The sequence below is a fragment of the Trifolium pratense genome, linkage group LG5 (assembly GCF_020283565.1).
Source record: "Trifolium pratense cultivar HEN17-A07 linkage group LG5, ARS_RC_1.1, whole genome shotgun sequence".
In the NCBI taxonomy this organism is placed as follows: domain Eukaryota; kingdom Viridiplantae; phylum Streptophyta; class Magnoliopsida; order Fabales; family Fabaceae; genus Trifolium; species Trifolium pratense.
This window is the reverse complement of record NC_060063.1, coordinates 7339566-7356191: the sequence shown is the minus strand read 5'-3', so window position 1 is coordinate 7356191 and position 16626 is coordinate 7339566. Positions and strand designations below refer to the sequence as shown.

The following is a 16626-nucleotide window of genomic DNA, read 5'->3' as shown; positions in this document are numbered from 1 at the left end:
CTGCAATTGCTTCACACTGCAGCTTGCATTCATGGCATACACAATGAACAATGTTCATTCTTCACATGTCATTTATGCATTTTATGTAGAATTTATTTATTTTATTTTTTTAATTAATTGGATGCACACTATTTTCAAAATAATATGTGTTGGTATATTATTTTAGTAAAATTGTCATATATTTTAACAATATTATTATATTATTTTCGTCCCTAAATATAATACCCTCTTCTATTTATTCTTTGTCACTTTTTATAAAGCGTTTTTCAAATTTCCAAGGGCATTAATTATTTATTTACTAACATACTCCCAATTAAAGTGTATCTTTTTTTAAAATCTGAAATAAATACTCTAGAAAAAACATTAACTCATTTTTTCTCTTGAAGGATAAAATTATAAAATTAATAACATTAAATGTCAACAAATTTAATATCACAATTCACTTTTTTAATCTCCGTAATTTTATCAATAGTTTTTTTTTTTGAACAAGCCAAATTGAGATACTATTAACCAACCAAAGAGACTACGAGAGTTTACATGTACAACAATCGAGAAAAGCAAACATGAAAACATAGTTATACAATGTCCAAACAAGTAAACGAGCTCGACCACTAGCTATGATAGGTTTTATATTTATGGACAAAGATAATATATTTTTTACTTTATGTGTACAAATTTAGAGATACTCATTTTAAAAATTAATCAGCATAGAAGAATTTGTGGGCACATAAAATAAGTTCTTTCTTTCTAATCAATTTTTTATGAATTTAATTTATAAATCTTGATAGTGTAAAGTTTTTTACACATAAATCTAAGCAAATCACGTCATATAAATATACGAAGAAAATTTTTAAAAATTAATCTTAATATAGATGTAAAAAAAAATTTACACAATCAATTTTTTTATACACAATATAATTATACTTCAAGTAGCATCAAGTAGTAAGGTTTTTTGTTCCTGTGAACATGTGGTCAGAGATTTAAAAATGAATCTTAATATAGATGTAAAAAAAAATTACACAATTAATTTTTTTATATACAATATAACTATACTTCAAATAGCATTAAGTAGTAAGGTTTTTTGTTCCTTTGATTTTTAATCACTTAAATTAATTAATAATTGGTGGTGTAGCTTCAATGCAACAAACAATGCAGCGTCGATGGTGGGGAACATTGCTGCCGACTCATGCATGTTGGGTACACATACATACACTATACCTCTCATCAATCACTTTCCACGTTTCAATAAAACCAAATAGTATAATGTGAATATGGTGGGTTCACACTTCTCTCAATCAATTTCAATTATAATTTATAACAAACCATCCAACCAAGCATACTTAGTTACACAAGCAAAGATGAACTTGCTAAGGCTCCGCACTCAACTATAAATCTATAAGTGATTTATGTCAAATATGATTAAAATTACTCCTCTAAGTAGTTTTTTCTTTATAGTTTAGTTTATATATATTTTAACTTATAGGTCTTTTAAGTTTCTAACTTGTTTGTTGCATGATAAGTGTCAAAAAGTGGTAATTTTACATATATAATTTATGCACTTATTGACTTATTTTGCAAGATTTGTGTATATAAGTCCCCAAGAACTTGTACATATATGTGTTGATCAATTTTGGTTAGTTTATCTTTAATCCCAACCATTTTGACATGTTTTTGTACTTAAAGTTGAATTTTTGATGAAGAATTAATGTTTGAACTAATATATGTTGGCTGGGCTAGAGAAAGCCAGAGAAAGCTAGAAATCTGGTTGAATTGACAGAGAGTTTCTGGCTTAAGCCAGAGAAAGCTACAGACCCTGTTGTATTAGCAAAACATTTATGGCTCCAGCCAGAGAAAGCTAGAAGAGCGCGGAGGTGACTCAGAGGACACGTGTTAGCAAACCCAGTTATGAAGTAAGGTAGCTGGCTGAGCCAGCTATAGCTGGCTGGGCCAGCTTAAAAATCCAGTTCCACTATATAAGGCCACTAGATGCAGAAAAACAAAAAGAATAACATTCCCACCACTCAAGTTCGTCTAGGAGAGACCTAGGAGGCAGATTGAAGGGGTTTTAGAGGTGGATACACAACAATAGTTGAGGAATCATCATTGTAATGTTTGTTCGTCTCTTTTCTTCTTAATCTTTTGTAAAGTTCTCATGAATATGGGTAACTAATTTCTCTTGTTGTTGGGATTGAATGTAAATTACTCTATTAGTATGTGTTTATCTTGATCATAGTGTTATATATATTCTAGTTACAAATCAATATTGATGTTATCCTTGTTGTTATTGTTTTCATCTTTGGATTTGAAATGGTATAGGAATATATGTTTTGAATCTTGCTCTAGGATAACATCTATTAAAAGCTAAGATCTAGTTATAGACTTAGATTTAATATTCACTTAAAGTATTGGAACTTAATGCTATTGGACCGATTAAGCACCCGAGGGATCGGGGTTTGATAGGTTTAATAGATTTCTCGACGTTATCTGGGGACGGAAACGTTCGATGAGTAAATACGTGATGATATTGATAAGTAGCTTGAATATGTGTAACTGATTAAGGGAATATGTATGAATGAGTGATTGAAATTTAATCCCAGCAATTTAATCTCTCTGTCAAATTAAACATCGTTACTACTTTCATGTTTTCGTAACTTTTCACAAACAAACATCTTGAAACCACTTTACTTAAAAGTATATTGATTGTTGAACGGCATCGATATCGCATCAGTCCCTGTGGAGACGATAAAAACATACTTACTTTTGTACTTCAACATTGCACTATTATCTTTAGTTTATTTCCTCCATCATATGTGTCTTTTACATCGAAATATTCACCATGATGGAAGTCAATTTTAACGGTCACGGTGCAACAACGTAACTGGAAGGGTAAAGTACAACAAGTTTTGTAACGGATGATAACTGGAAGGTTAACCGTACAACAAGTTAGAAACTTAAGGACTAATTGTTACCTAAAAAACTTAAAGGACTTAACTGTTACCTAAGAAATTTAAAGGACCATATAAGTGATCGAGTTGAACCACCACATTTTTATCCAAAACCTTAAGGCATTAGGTTTACGAATGTAATCTTCCCCTCAAGTTTGAGTCATTCAATTCTTTATCAAAAACTTTAAGGCATTGGGTTTATGGGTGTAATATTCCTCTCAAGTTTGAGTCATTCAATTCTTTATGATCCCCTCAAGTGGAAGTTTTTTCAGCCACATACACTTCTACCGTCGTCGTTGTGCTCAACAGGACTCGCCGCCTGACCACCCTTTGTCAGGAAGAATTTCGATTTAAACACAAGGTCGAACCTTTCGTCTCGAACCATCGACACTGTTATCACTGTCGATTATCCACATTTGGCTCAGAGCTACCACACAAGTGAGTTGAACACTACTTCTTTATCCAAAAACTTTCGTCTCTAAAGTGTTCTACCTTCACTTTTCTAAATAATGTGATATTTGATGAGGGACAATAATTTGAAATTTCTCTCAAATTTTGTCTATCATTTAACGAGGGACAATAATTTCAATTTTATTTAGTTTATTGATCCTCAATTTATCCAATATCAAAACAATTTTAAAATAAAAAACATATACAACTGAAAATCTTATCAAATCACCATAAACATTCCTCCCTATTCAACCCCGAGCCCCCAATGTGATTTGTCATTTCCTTTTTTTCGACGGATGAAATATTAATGATAGAGAGGGATCAAATTACACCGGTGTAATATTTGAGTAATGTTACACCGCTCAATAACGCTTTAACAAATACAAAATTTATAAAATCCACCGTTGGATTGGAAGCTTATATCGTATAGATCATCCATGTTAAATTTTACAAAAATCTAAAATCGTTTGATATATTATTGAGACCGATGAAGATTAATGGTTTATGCGTTTTTATTGAATACCGTTAATCTTGATCTATCTCAAAAACATATCAAACGATTTTGGATTTTTATACAATTCAACATAGATGATCTATACGATATAAGCTTTCAATCCAACGGTGGATTTTGTAAAATTTGTATTCGTTAAAGCGTTATTGAGCGGTGTAACATTACTTAAATATTACACTGGTGTAATTTGATCCCTCCCAATTAATGATATGTTTCTCTTAAACTTCAATGAATTCATACTCTTTGACATCTTTATCATTGAGCAGTATAAAAAGATAATGAATACTTTGGAAATTAAGTAAGGCTCAAAAGCGACTTAAAAAGTTTTTTTATTTTACCATGATATTAATACAAAATTTTCACCGTCATTAGCGATGATTACTTTTTGTCGGAGAATCTATGAAATATATAAGGTGAGTTCTTTCCTCCAAACCAAATTTTCTCACACATGACCCAGAAATCGAACCTAACCACATATTTTTAGGGGGTCAAGATCTTTACCACTTGAATCAATTCATCGTTATGACTTAAAAAGTTATTTTTAATCAATTTAAATAAACAAATTTGCACTAAACATACCACAAGCATCTAATATCTACGTATAACCACAATATTTTTTGGTCATGTAGCCAATAGCTAAAAATTCCACCATTAAATTAAATAGACAGTGTTTAAAGTTTAAACCCTAACTTCTATATATTATGTGATATTTTTACGAACTGACTAAGTTTACTCAGACTATTAGTGTGTTATTTTATAGTAAGAAGAGAGTGATAATGGGACATGTTGCCGACCTCTTTTGTGATATACCGACCTTTCTTTTTACCAAGAAAATTGAAATAAACTGTTAATTAAGCTAGAGAAATAGTAAATAAACACACTTTCCTTGTAGACCACAAAACACACACGTGGAGAGAATTCAACATTAGTTAACACCCCATCTTCCATTTCTTTTCTTTCTTCACTCATCCAAAACCAAACATTACCTTCTTCATCTCTAAACAATCAAATTCCATCTAATAATCTCTTTCTATTCTCTTGATCTTCTTGTTCTTCTTTAAGAAATTTCTACTTTATTTCTATTGTCACACCATATACATATTTATATACTTATATTTTCTTTCTTTAATTAGCTTCTCATATATACTTCAAATTTTCTTCAACTTTGTTCTACCTTTTTATAGCTTTCTCTAGATTCTCCTCACCTCAATCAATAAAAAAAATAGTATATATATTCTTGAGCAATACTTTTTGTCTTTCCTCACATAGGGAATATATTCTTCAATCACTAATTTCAATCTTTGACAAATTTTCTAATATTCCCACTTCATTTTCCTTCTTTTTACTTGTTTATCTTCTTTTAATATACTATTGGTAATTTGGTATAAATATATTAACATAGTCATTTATTAAGCTTCACTCCTAAATTCTAGTGATTTTTATAAGTGGGGAAGGAGAGTGATTAAAAAAGTTTTTTTTTTTTTTCCTTCTATAAAATATTTTTCATTTACATAAAATTATAGTCTTGTCATATTTATCTTCTATAGAAATTTTACTTTTTTTTAAGCTTTTTTTTCTTATTCAATAATTTTTTTTTAATCTTTTGGTTAAAATTAATGGAGAAAATTTGGTTTTCAAGATGGGTTTTTATGATTATGATGATGAGTAAAATATTTTGGTATGTGGAAGGACTTGGTGTGAATTGGGGAACACAAGCAACACATCCATTGAAGCCAGACACAGTTGTTCAAATGTTGAAAGATAATGGAATTGAAAAAGTTAAATTATTTGATGCTGATGAAGAAACTATGAGTGCACTTGGTGGGTCAGGAATTGAAGTAATGGTTGCTATACCTAATAATCAATTAGCTGAAATGGTTGATTATGATCGTGCTTTGCAATGGGTTAGAAAGAATGTTACTAGTTATAACTACAAATCAGGTGGAGTTAATATCAAGTAAGTTTGTTTAATTTTGTAATTTTTTCAATTATCAAATTTTTTATTGTTATTTTTTGTGATCATGAAAATTTCTTAAATTCTTGATATTATGAAAAATTATGAAAAATTATAAACAAATATATCTATTACATAAAATTAGAAGCAACTATGGTTGCCACGTGGTTGTGTGATTATGAAGAGAAAAAAAATTAAAAGTTGCGTGAATTATTGATTTTGGTTGTGTGATTATGAAGGAAAAAAAAGTTAAAGTTGTGTGAATTATTGATATTTTTTGGGATGTCAATAATTGATTTAGGTTCTAGTATTAAGTGATACTAGCTAGTTTTTTTAAGTAGTCTGGTAATTAGAAATTTGGTCTTAAAGGTGAATAAGTGGAGTGTCTGGATTTGAATCCTAGCTCCTACACATATAATACGAAGTCTCGATCAACTGAGCTAAATTTACAGCGACATTAAATGATAAAAGTTACTCAATGAAATTTATTCTTATAGGTGATAAGAAATGATTGGTTGATATAATTATCGGAAAAAGTTCAATATGATTTTATACGCAAAGGAAATTATGGATTTCATACCGTCATATTGAACCGTCCGATTAAGTTCGAATAATTCAGGTTCTGGTATAATAATACAAATACTAGAATATGAGTTATCCAATTTATTTTTTAATTAAAAAAGAGGTGCAACACAAAGACTTCTGAGAAGGTCACCTATTCTAGTACTGAGTTATCCAATTTTAATTTAAAGGTTCAATTTAATTTTATATTTTGGTAATTAAAAAGCTTCAAATTGATGAGTACATGATCAATGTGATATTTTGAATTTTTATAGTATTTTAATTAACAATTACTATAATTTTTTGTTTTTTATTTCTAAATTGCACTCAAAAGAGTCATGTACTAAAATTTTGGGAGTTACTAAAATTTTGGAATTACTTTGGATCTCTGCAATTTTTTGGCTTCATGATATGGCTGGCCAATAGCAAATATTTTTCTAGAGAAAGTAAGGTTTTTGTTCTGACATGGACGGTCACATAAGAAAAAATTATTATAATTATAATAAAAAGAATAAAATATATGAAAATGAATTTAAACATAGCAAAGTGACCAGGTTTGTACAATTTTTGAAGTTAGATTTATCTTTGGTACTTGCATTTGTCTCTTTTGAGTTCTTCAAGTATTTCTTTTTTATAAAATCCAATAATAGATCTTAATTGGCGGATTCAACTGACTAGATTCTTGTAAGTGTCCAAAAGCATTAAAATATTTTGAAAAAAAACTTTTGTTTATGACAATTTTTAAATAAACTTCTTCACACCGGTTGTGAAAAGGTTTGGACATAGGTTTATAAGTAAAAGGTAATTTTTATCTTACAAGTTGATTTTATAGAGTTGAGTTAGATTTAACTCTAAATTCTAACATGATATATCAGAGTCTCTCCAAGATTTATTGGGTCATCTGCTATCAGGTTTTCGCTATTGGGTCACCCACTATATATATCTATGCACCAAGCTCAATAGTGTTGAGCATGAGCCAGTTTTGTAGCGTTGAGTTAGACCCAACTTCCAATTCTAAAATGTTAAGAAGTTTCACATCGGTTGTCATAAGACCCGAACAATATTGGTTTATAAATAAGAGATCATCCTCACCTTATAAGACTCACTTAATTTAAATAATAAGATGGTCAATTAGATGTATATAGGTGTCACAATTCACGCCTAATGTGGATCTGTCCAATTTTCACAATGTCATTTTTTTTTAACGTAATTTTCACAATGTCATTATTAATCCGAGTATCTGACTATTATATCATGTTAAATTTATTTGGATAGATGTATATATCTCTTCTATAGTTGAATTTGTCCAAAAAAAATATACCTTCAATTGTTAAACACAATTTTTTCCATCAATTAAAAAGTTAAATTTTTCTATGGTAATATTTACAGGTATGTAGCAGTTGGAAATGAGCCATTTTTGAAATCCTACAACAATTCATTCTTGAATGTAACTTTCCCTGCCCTACAAAACATTCAAAATGCCCTTAACCAAGTTGGATTAGGTGACTCAATTAAGGCCACAGTACCTTTAAATGCAGATGTTTATGAATCTCCAGATTCAAACAATGCTGTTCCATCAGCTGGAATATTTAGGCCTGATTTAAGTACCCTTATGACACAAATTGTCACATTTTTGAACAAAAATAATGCACCATTCACAGTCAACATTTACCCTTTTTTAAGTCTTTATGGAAATGACAATTTTCCATTTGACTATGCATTTTTTGATGGAGTAACAAATCCTATAAATGACAATGGAATTTTATACACAAATGTTTTTGATGCAAATTTTGATACTTTAGTCTCAGCATTAAAATCAATTGGATTTGGTGACATGCCCATTTTTGTTGGTGAAGTGGGCTGGCCCACAGATGGTGACAAAAATGCAAATATTCAAAATGCATTAAGATTTTATAATGGTCTTTTACCTAGACTTGCCTCAAATAAAGGTACCCCTAGAAGACAAGGTTACATTGAAGTTTATTTATTTGGATTAATTGATGAAGATGCAAAATCTATTGAGCCAGGAAATTTTGAGAGACATTGGGGAATTTTTAGTTTTGATGGTAAACCTAAATTTCCAATGCATGTATCAAGTCAAAATAAATTATTAGTTGGTGCAAGAGATATGCATTATCTTGATCCAAAATGGTGCATGTTTAATGCTAATACTAATAATTTAAGCAAGCTTGCAGATAATATTAATTATGCTTGCACTTTTGCTGATTGCACCCCCCTTGGTTATGGATCTTCTTGCAACAATTTGGATGCTAATGGAAATGCTTCATATGCATTTAATATGTATTATCAAGTTCAAAATCAGAATGACTTGGCTTGCAATTTTGAAGGGTTGGCTATGATTACTACAAATAATATTTCAACTCCTACTTGTGATTTTATTATTCAAATTAATCCTTCTTCATCTTCTTCTTTGTTGCCTTCATTTGTTGCTTTCTTGTTTTTTAGTATACTACCTATGATTTTATTGTGGTAGGTTTTTTTTAGGTAGGTTTCTTCTTGTACACATGTTATTGGTGATGTTACTTATGTTAAATATATGTTGATGAGATCTTGTACTTTGGATATAGTGTGGAAGATTTATTTAATAAATAGTTTTGTAGAGTTTAGTATATATTATTTCTCATAATATAAACTTATGATGTGTTTGTATGGGCAAGAAATTGCGCCCTTTTATGCATTTGACTTGTGATTTTGTGATCTACAATTTATAGTCTCCACATGTATAGGGATCTCACCATATTGGGATATTTGACATTAAATAATAGTCCTGCATGATTCCCTCCTTTAGTTACTGATTAAAAAAATAGTGATTTTGATCTAAAATAATTTAGAAATTACTTTTTAGAGATTTTTAGAAAAGTTGAATTTACTTTGTGTTTGTTTACTATAATAAAAATCATTTTTTTCTTTAGTTTGTTTGGATACAACTTATAAAAGTGATTTTTTTAATTACAAATAACTTTCTTCTTTTAACATTTCTTTTCTCTCTCCTCTAAAAAAAATCTATTATTTTATAAGCTACTCTTAGTAACTTCTCATTTTTAGCTGTTTTCTGATTATTTTTAGCTTCTGGTTATTTTAAAAATCTGTAACAAACAGAAGCAAAATAATTAAAAGTGATTATTTTTAGGGTAAATAGTGTTATACCCCCCTGCAAAATAGACGAGTTTTGCGTTACCCCCTGCAAAATATTTTTTTGAGATTACCCCCCTGCAATGTCAAGATTCTTTGCGTTACCCCCCTGGCTTAACAAGTGAGCATATGACATGGAAGAATCTTGACGTGGCATGACACGTGGAAATTAATTTATTTTTTATTTATTTTTAATTGCCAACTCATTAATTAATGTGGGTTTTCAATTAAAAAAATGAAAAAAAAAACCTTAAAGTTGTTATATTTTTATGAATTTACTTAAAAGAAAGTTTTGTTTTTTTTTTGACTAAAAGTTGTTATTATATATAAAAAAAATTCTTTTATATATATATATATATATATATATATATATATATATATATATATATATATATATATATATATATAATAACTAATAATAGAGTAACCAAAAAAAAATGAAGATGAAAAAAAACTAATAATAATAATAGTAACAAAAAAACTAATAATAATAATAATAATAATAATAATAATAATAACTAATAATAATAGAGTAACCAAAAAAAAAACTGCAACCACATATTTTAACTAATAATAATATTAGTTATTATTATTATTATTAGTTTTTTGGTTACTATTATTATTAGTTTTTTTTCATCTTCGTTTTTTTTTTTGTTACTCTATTATTAGTTATTATATATATATATATATATATATATATATATATATATATATATATATATATATATATATATATATATATATATATATATATATATATATATATATATATATATAAGAATTTTTTTATATATAATAACAACTTTTAGTCAAAAAAAAAAAACAAAACTTTCTTTTAAGTAAGTTCATAAAAATATAACAACTTTTAAGTTTTTTTTTCATTTTTTTAATTAAAAACTCACATTAATTAATGAGTTGGCAATTAAAAATAAATAAAAAAATAAATTAATTTCCACGTGTCATGCCACGTCAAGATTCTTCCATGTCATATGCCCACTTGTTAAGCCAGGGGGGTAACGCAAAGAATCTTGACATTGCAGGGGGGTAATCTCACAAAAATATTTTGCAGGGGGGTAACGCAAAACTCGCCTATTTTGCAAGGGGGTATAACACTATTTACCCTTATTTTTATAAAAAAAGTGATTTTTTTTCTAAAATAAGCTATAACAAACGGCCTCTAAAAAAACATATACACTACTTTTTTTTTACACTCTACTCCCTCTATCCCAAAATATAAGGAAAAGTTTGTCATAGAAAATTGATGTATTTAGTTAAAAATTTGGACTAAATACATCAACTCTTTTTTACCTAATTTTTCCTTATATTTTAGGACAGAGAGAGTAATTCTCAAAGAAATATATTGTAATAACCAATAACTATTCTTCTCAAGAATAAATCGAACTCAAGTTCTTTCAAGTAATATGTTCTTAGGAAGAACTCATTAATCTCTAAAACTCACTTATGTGGTTGCTCAATGTTCAATGATATGATCTTTGGACCCTCTCATGACTCAATAGTGGTACTAGAGTCCGGTTGAAATGACTATTTGTATCGAAAGTTTTCCTGACCAAGGTGTTCAGGTGGCGTGTTTCGATGATAACTCTCTCCAACGATGGTGCAAGTGGATTAAAAAGTTTCATTTGAGGGGAGCATACCCAGAAAAATAGATGGACTCGCACTTGAGGGAGAGATTGTTGATATTTCAAATGAAAGTTGAGCCACGTTAGATGGAAAACTGAATGTTCGACACTATATAAGTGAAATGACTCACACACCTAAGATTTTGGATTAAAATTTAGTGTCAAACTCACTTATGTGGTTGCTCAATATTCGATGCAATGATCCCATACCCTTTCATCATCCAAAAAATATCTACACTATTTTTCTTAAGAATCGAATTCATGTTCTCTTAAATAATTTGTTCTTAGAAAGAACTCATTAATTTCTCAAACTCACTTATGTGGTTGCTCAATGTCCAATTTGATGATCTCTGTGTTGGGAATTGCCTTGAAAACGTGGAAAAAACACTAATCTGCTGTTTTTCGCCCCGGGCGAAAAAACCCGTGCCCCGGGCGAAATTTGAAGCAGGAAAAGGGGGCTCTCTGTTCTGTTTTCGCCCCAGGCGAAAAAACTGGTGCCTCAGGCGAAACTTTTCGCCCCAGGCGAAAAAAGTGGTGCCTCAGGCGAAAACTGCACAGTAATATATATATGTCACGTTTTTGGCAGCCGTAAGTGAGAGAAAATGTGAGGTTTTTAGGGTTTCTTCATCCAACATCAATCTAGGATCAAAAGGGGTTCCTTTTGGGTATATTCTAGGGTTGGAGAAGTGTTTCTAACACCTTGTAATCACTTATCATTGAAATCTCTTGGTCACGGGAAGAGATTTGGGAAAAAGGTAGAATTAGGGTTGAAGTCTAATTCTTGTAACTCTTTTGTAGTGAATCTTTGTAATCAAGAAGGAAGTTTGATAGTGGATTGGAGGGTCTCTCTCTCCCCCAGAGTAGGTCGGTTTTGACTGAACTGGGTAAACAATTTTCATCGTGTTCTTTATCGTTTTCATAGTTTATTGTTGATTTATTGATTATTGCTCATCCATTTTGATTTGGTTGCTTCAATTCATTTGTCCCACACATCAAAGGTATTATTGGTGTGGTTTTCGATCCGAATTCACAACAATTGGCGCCCACCGTGGGGCAAAGGGTTAAACGGATTAAGTACCATGGATTCAAGATGGGTTATCGAGGGACTTTCCGGAAACAATTGGGAATTGTGGAAAGTGAAGATAAGAGCAAGAGCAATTTCAATGTCTGGGATGATGGATAAAACATGGTGTGTTGTTATCCGGTGCCTCGGAGGTAAAAAGCTAATGGAGATCGCGATGGTGAAGAACAGGGTCAGCCTGGAGAGGCGGTGGTAACAATACTCAGTATCAGCCTGGAGAGGCGGTGGTAATAATACTCGACTCCGGCCTGGAGAGGCGGTGGAACAATACTCGGCATCGGCCTGGAGAGGCGGTGGAATAATACTCGGGGCTACGTTTTGAAACAACAACATTACTATTGTGAGAATGCGGAGATGCTAGTGTGGTGAAGTTGGGAATTGGTGGAGCTTAAGTCGTGGACTTTGGATGCTCTGATCACATGTGTTTGAAGAAGGAGTATTTTTGAATCCTAGAGCTAGTTGAAGGTGGAGTAGTTCATCATGGAGACAGGAAAGCTTGTGAGGTTCAAGGTATGGTTGTTTCTTTATTACATGATGTGAGGTATATTCTTGAACTTTTGATGCAAAGATAGTTGGTTCTACTATTGGATATGCATTTGTTACTAGTTGTGTTTCTCATGATATGGTTGAGTTGTGAAACTTCGGGTTGGTATTTGTCAGTGACATGGATTTAGTAATTCTAGTAAAATGAAGTTTACTAGGTGGTTGAAACTAAATTGGAAGTGTTGGAGACTAACAATTACTTGAAGTGTGTTTCGGAGTAGTTGAATTTTTGTACAAGGTGGAAGACATAGTGGATATACCGGTTTAAGGATTTGGTGGAGGAATCTCGGTTTGAGGTGGCGGTACACCAAAGTGGTATGGCTATGGTGACCTTGTGGGTTATGTTTTGATTGTGGCCGAAGAAGTGCAAAACTTGAAATATCTTCGGGGAGGCAATTCGAAGCAATGGTGATCAAACTTGGTAACTTGTAGGACTATTGGAGGTAGTTGGATACGAGGAGAGTTTGAGGTTGCGGCTTGTGGAACCACCTAAAATTCCAAGGTTGGTTGGAGGCAAGCAAATCTTCGAGAGGACGGAAGGCATTCCGGGGTTCGAAGAGGGTGGTGAGGCTTGTAGGATTATTCTAAAATTCCATGGATAGTCGGAAGCAAGCGTTTCTTCGGGAGTACGGAAAGGAACATTCCGGGGTTCGAAGAGGGGATGGTGTAAACTTGTGAAGCTACCTAAAATCCTATGGTAGTGGGAAGCAAGAACTTCATGAGGGCGGAAGGCGTTCCGAGGGATGAAGGAAGGAGGTTCAAACCGGGAAGCTTGTGAGTCTAGCAATGGTTGTTGGAAGCAAGTGAAGGTTGGTGTCAAGATCAAGATTCGAGTGGGACTTGGATTTGATCTGGTGTCTTGGATGGTAGTTCAAGGTGGAGCAGCACGGTGGTTGATGGGAAGTTGACATCACCATCGTTTTAAAGGCAAGGTGGAGATTGTTGGGAATTGCCTTGAAAACGTGGAAAAAACACTAATCTGCTGTTTTTCGCCCCGGGCGAAAAAAACCCGTGCCCCGGGCGAAATTTGAAGCAGGAAAAGGGGGCTCTCTGTTCTGTTTTCGCCCCAGGCGAAAAAACTGGTGCCTCAGGCGAAACTTTTCGCCCCAGGCGAAAAAAGTGGTGCCTCAGGCGAAAACTGCACAGTAATATATATATGTCACGTTTTTGGCAGCCGTAAGTGAGAGAAAATGTGAGGTTTTTAGGGTTTCTTCATCCAACATCAATCTAGGATCAAAAGGGGTTCCTTTTGGGTATATTCTAGGGTTGGAGAAGTGTTTCTAACACCTTGTAATCACTTATCATTGAAATCTCTTGGTCACGGGAAGAGATTTGGGAAAAAGGTAGAATTAGGGTTGAAGTCTAATTCTTGTAACTCTTTTGTAGTGAATCTTTGTAATCAAGAAGGAAGTTTGATAGTGGATTGGAGGGTCTCTCTCTCCCCCAGAGTAGGTCGGTTTTGACTGAACTGGGTAAACAATTTTCATCGTGTTCTTTATCGTTTTCATAGTTTATTGTTGATTTATTGATTATTGCTCATCCATTTTGATTTGGTTGCTTCAATTCATTTGTCCCACACATCAAAGGTATTATTGGTGTGGTTTTCGATCCGAATTCACAACACTCTGGACCTTCATGACTCAACAATGGTGTCAGAGTCTGGTAGAACGGACTTTTTGTATCGAAAGTTTTTCTGACCAAGGTGTTTAGGTGGTGTATTTCGTTGATCGATACCCAATGGTGGTACAAATAGATGAAAAAGATTTCGTTTGAGGGAGAGCATATCCATTAAAAATGAATGGACTCACACTTGAAGGAGAGATTGTTGATATTTCAAGTAAGTTAAGAGTTCCACATTTGATGAAAAAGTTAAAGTTAATGTTAAGAGATTGTATGGTGTGCCACGGAAATTTATTTGAGTATGGGATTGAGAAGGGAATTAATTTGAACCATACTATTTGAATTTCAAAGTCCAAGGTGGAGTTACATATCCACACATTTATTTTTCGCAGAATGGATCTATTTTACTTTCACATTTAGTATGGATTTTTTTTATTTTTTTGACAGAAGTGTATGGATCTATTATATACTTTAGTTGTTTTTCTACTTTAATAATTTTCAACAAAATAATAGGTGTAACCAGGTTACCCGGTACAATTATTTGGGAACTTTTTTAGTATGCTTTCGGGTGACACAATTTTTTCAGAAGTGTAATTTTAAACGATACCAAAATTTTATTTCAGTATGTATATATAAAGATTTTTAGGTGAATAGTGTTTCCCTAATTGTAGTTCGGTTGGTAGATACTATGAACATTATTAGAGGGATTGAGGTTCGAATTATGAATATAATTCTCCATTTATTCACACTTATAATGTGATTCTAACAACTAGGATATACTAAACAAAACAAAAAAAGACTCTCCCTAATTAAATTGTTTAATATTTATATTTAAAGTGTTTTTGTACTCTTTTCTTTTATTTATTTTAATTTGAGTTTCGCGAATCCATCTCCACCTCATTTACTTAATAAAAGAAAGAAAAAAAAAGTCAAGTTCGATCTAAAGAGGAGACACATAAGGCTCTTGTTTTAAGTCCCCCAACAGTTGAAAGTAATTAATTATTAAGAATCATAGAGAGTGGGAAAAGAAGTTATCGTTGTTCAAATGTTACACTCTAAACTTGGTAAGAGAATTATCAAATGTTAGTTGGTTCAGTGGTGATTGGCGCTGAACTTGGTAGGGAGGATCACGGTTCGATCCCCCGCAACTGTATTTGGGAGGGGACTGGAAGCACTTGATGCCATAACTCACCCCGAACTCTGGACTACTAGGGGCCCCTTCCCCTAAGAACCAGAGGGTGAAAACAAAAAAAAAAACTTGGTAAGAGAGTTTCTTTTGTCGTCCTACTATTTTCTCAAACATCATACACTACTTAAGTAGCAGACGACATTTTTTCCTCAAATTTCTCTTTTTTAGTCATTCATTACTTAAGTAACTGATGTGTAAAAATAAAGCGCGTGAGAAACTCGTAGGACGGCAAAAGAAACTCTATATAAACCCACTATTGTTGCAGCTCTCATGGGCATGGCCATTGGGCCCATATCTAAACCCAACAAACAGAACAGTAGCTTTGTTTGCTACAAATTATATTGAAATACCAAAAAAAAATCACAAGATAATAATTTCTTGTTGTTTAAAAGGTTTCTTATTTTATTTTTTTAAAAAAATCAGCTTGGAGACATACATAAGAATCATTCTTGTATAAGCAATAAATTCTTAAGCCTTTTGTTTGAAAGAGGAATCAATTCTTAAAATACATTTTAATTTCTTTGAGCAAAATTGGATTGAAAAGTTGTTAAATTAGATGAAGCATAAGCATATTAGGCATAAAAATGTTGGTTGTACAATAAAAAATGCACTTTAAAACCTCCTCATCAACATCCCAACATCCCATGTTAGAGTTAAAACCAATGGCTAATTTCAAGTTAAGATTTCATGTACTACTAATCATCATTTATATAACACCAACAATTCATATTAAAAACGTGCTTAAGACATTGACACAATGCTGACACAAGTCATTATTGTCCGGTTGTGTTCGGTGTTAGGTAGAGTTCACTTGTGTTGATGGGGCTATAATTTATTTATTTTTAGAGAAAAACATTTTCTAAAATATCATCTAATTATATTTCAACATGATTTCAAATATCAAGCCATGGATGATACTTCCTCCTAAAATTGTTCTAAACATGCTACTTATACTTTTCATGAAGGAAAAAAAAAAACA

General features: G+C 31.8%; 1 protein-coding gene across 1 annotated transcript; it reads left to right on the top strand.

Moving 5' to 3' along the window:
* Window positions 1-4631: 4631 nt before the first annotated feature.
* LOC123884842 (glucan endo-1,3-beta-glucosidase 8-like) lies at window positions 4632-9051 on the top strand. Its single transcript, XM_045934076.1, has 2 exons — window positions 4632-5863; window positions 7811-9051. The coding sequence occupies exons 1-2, from the start codon at window positions 5523-5525 to the stop codon at window positions 8913-8915; spliced, it is 1446 nt and encodes a 481-aa protein (XP_045790032.1). The 5' UTR covers window positions 4632-5522; the 3' UTR covers window positions 8916-9051.
* The last annotated feature ends 7575 nt before the right edge of the window (window positions 9052-16626 follow it).

Excerpts from the sequence above, each read along its gene's own strand:
- LOC123884842 (XM_045934076.1), top strand. The coding sequence starts at position 5,523 with ATGGAGAAAATTTGGTTTTCAAGATGGGTTTTTATGATTATGATGATG. Across the intron at positions 5,864-7,810 it reads TCAGGTGGAGTTAATATCAA|GTATGTAGCAGTTGGAAATG; the intron begins GTAAGTTTGTTT and ends TAATATTTACAG.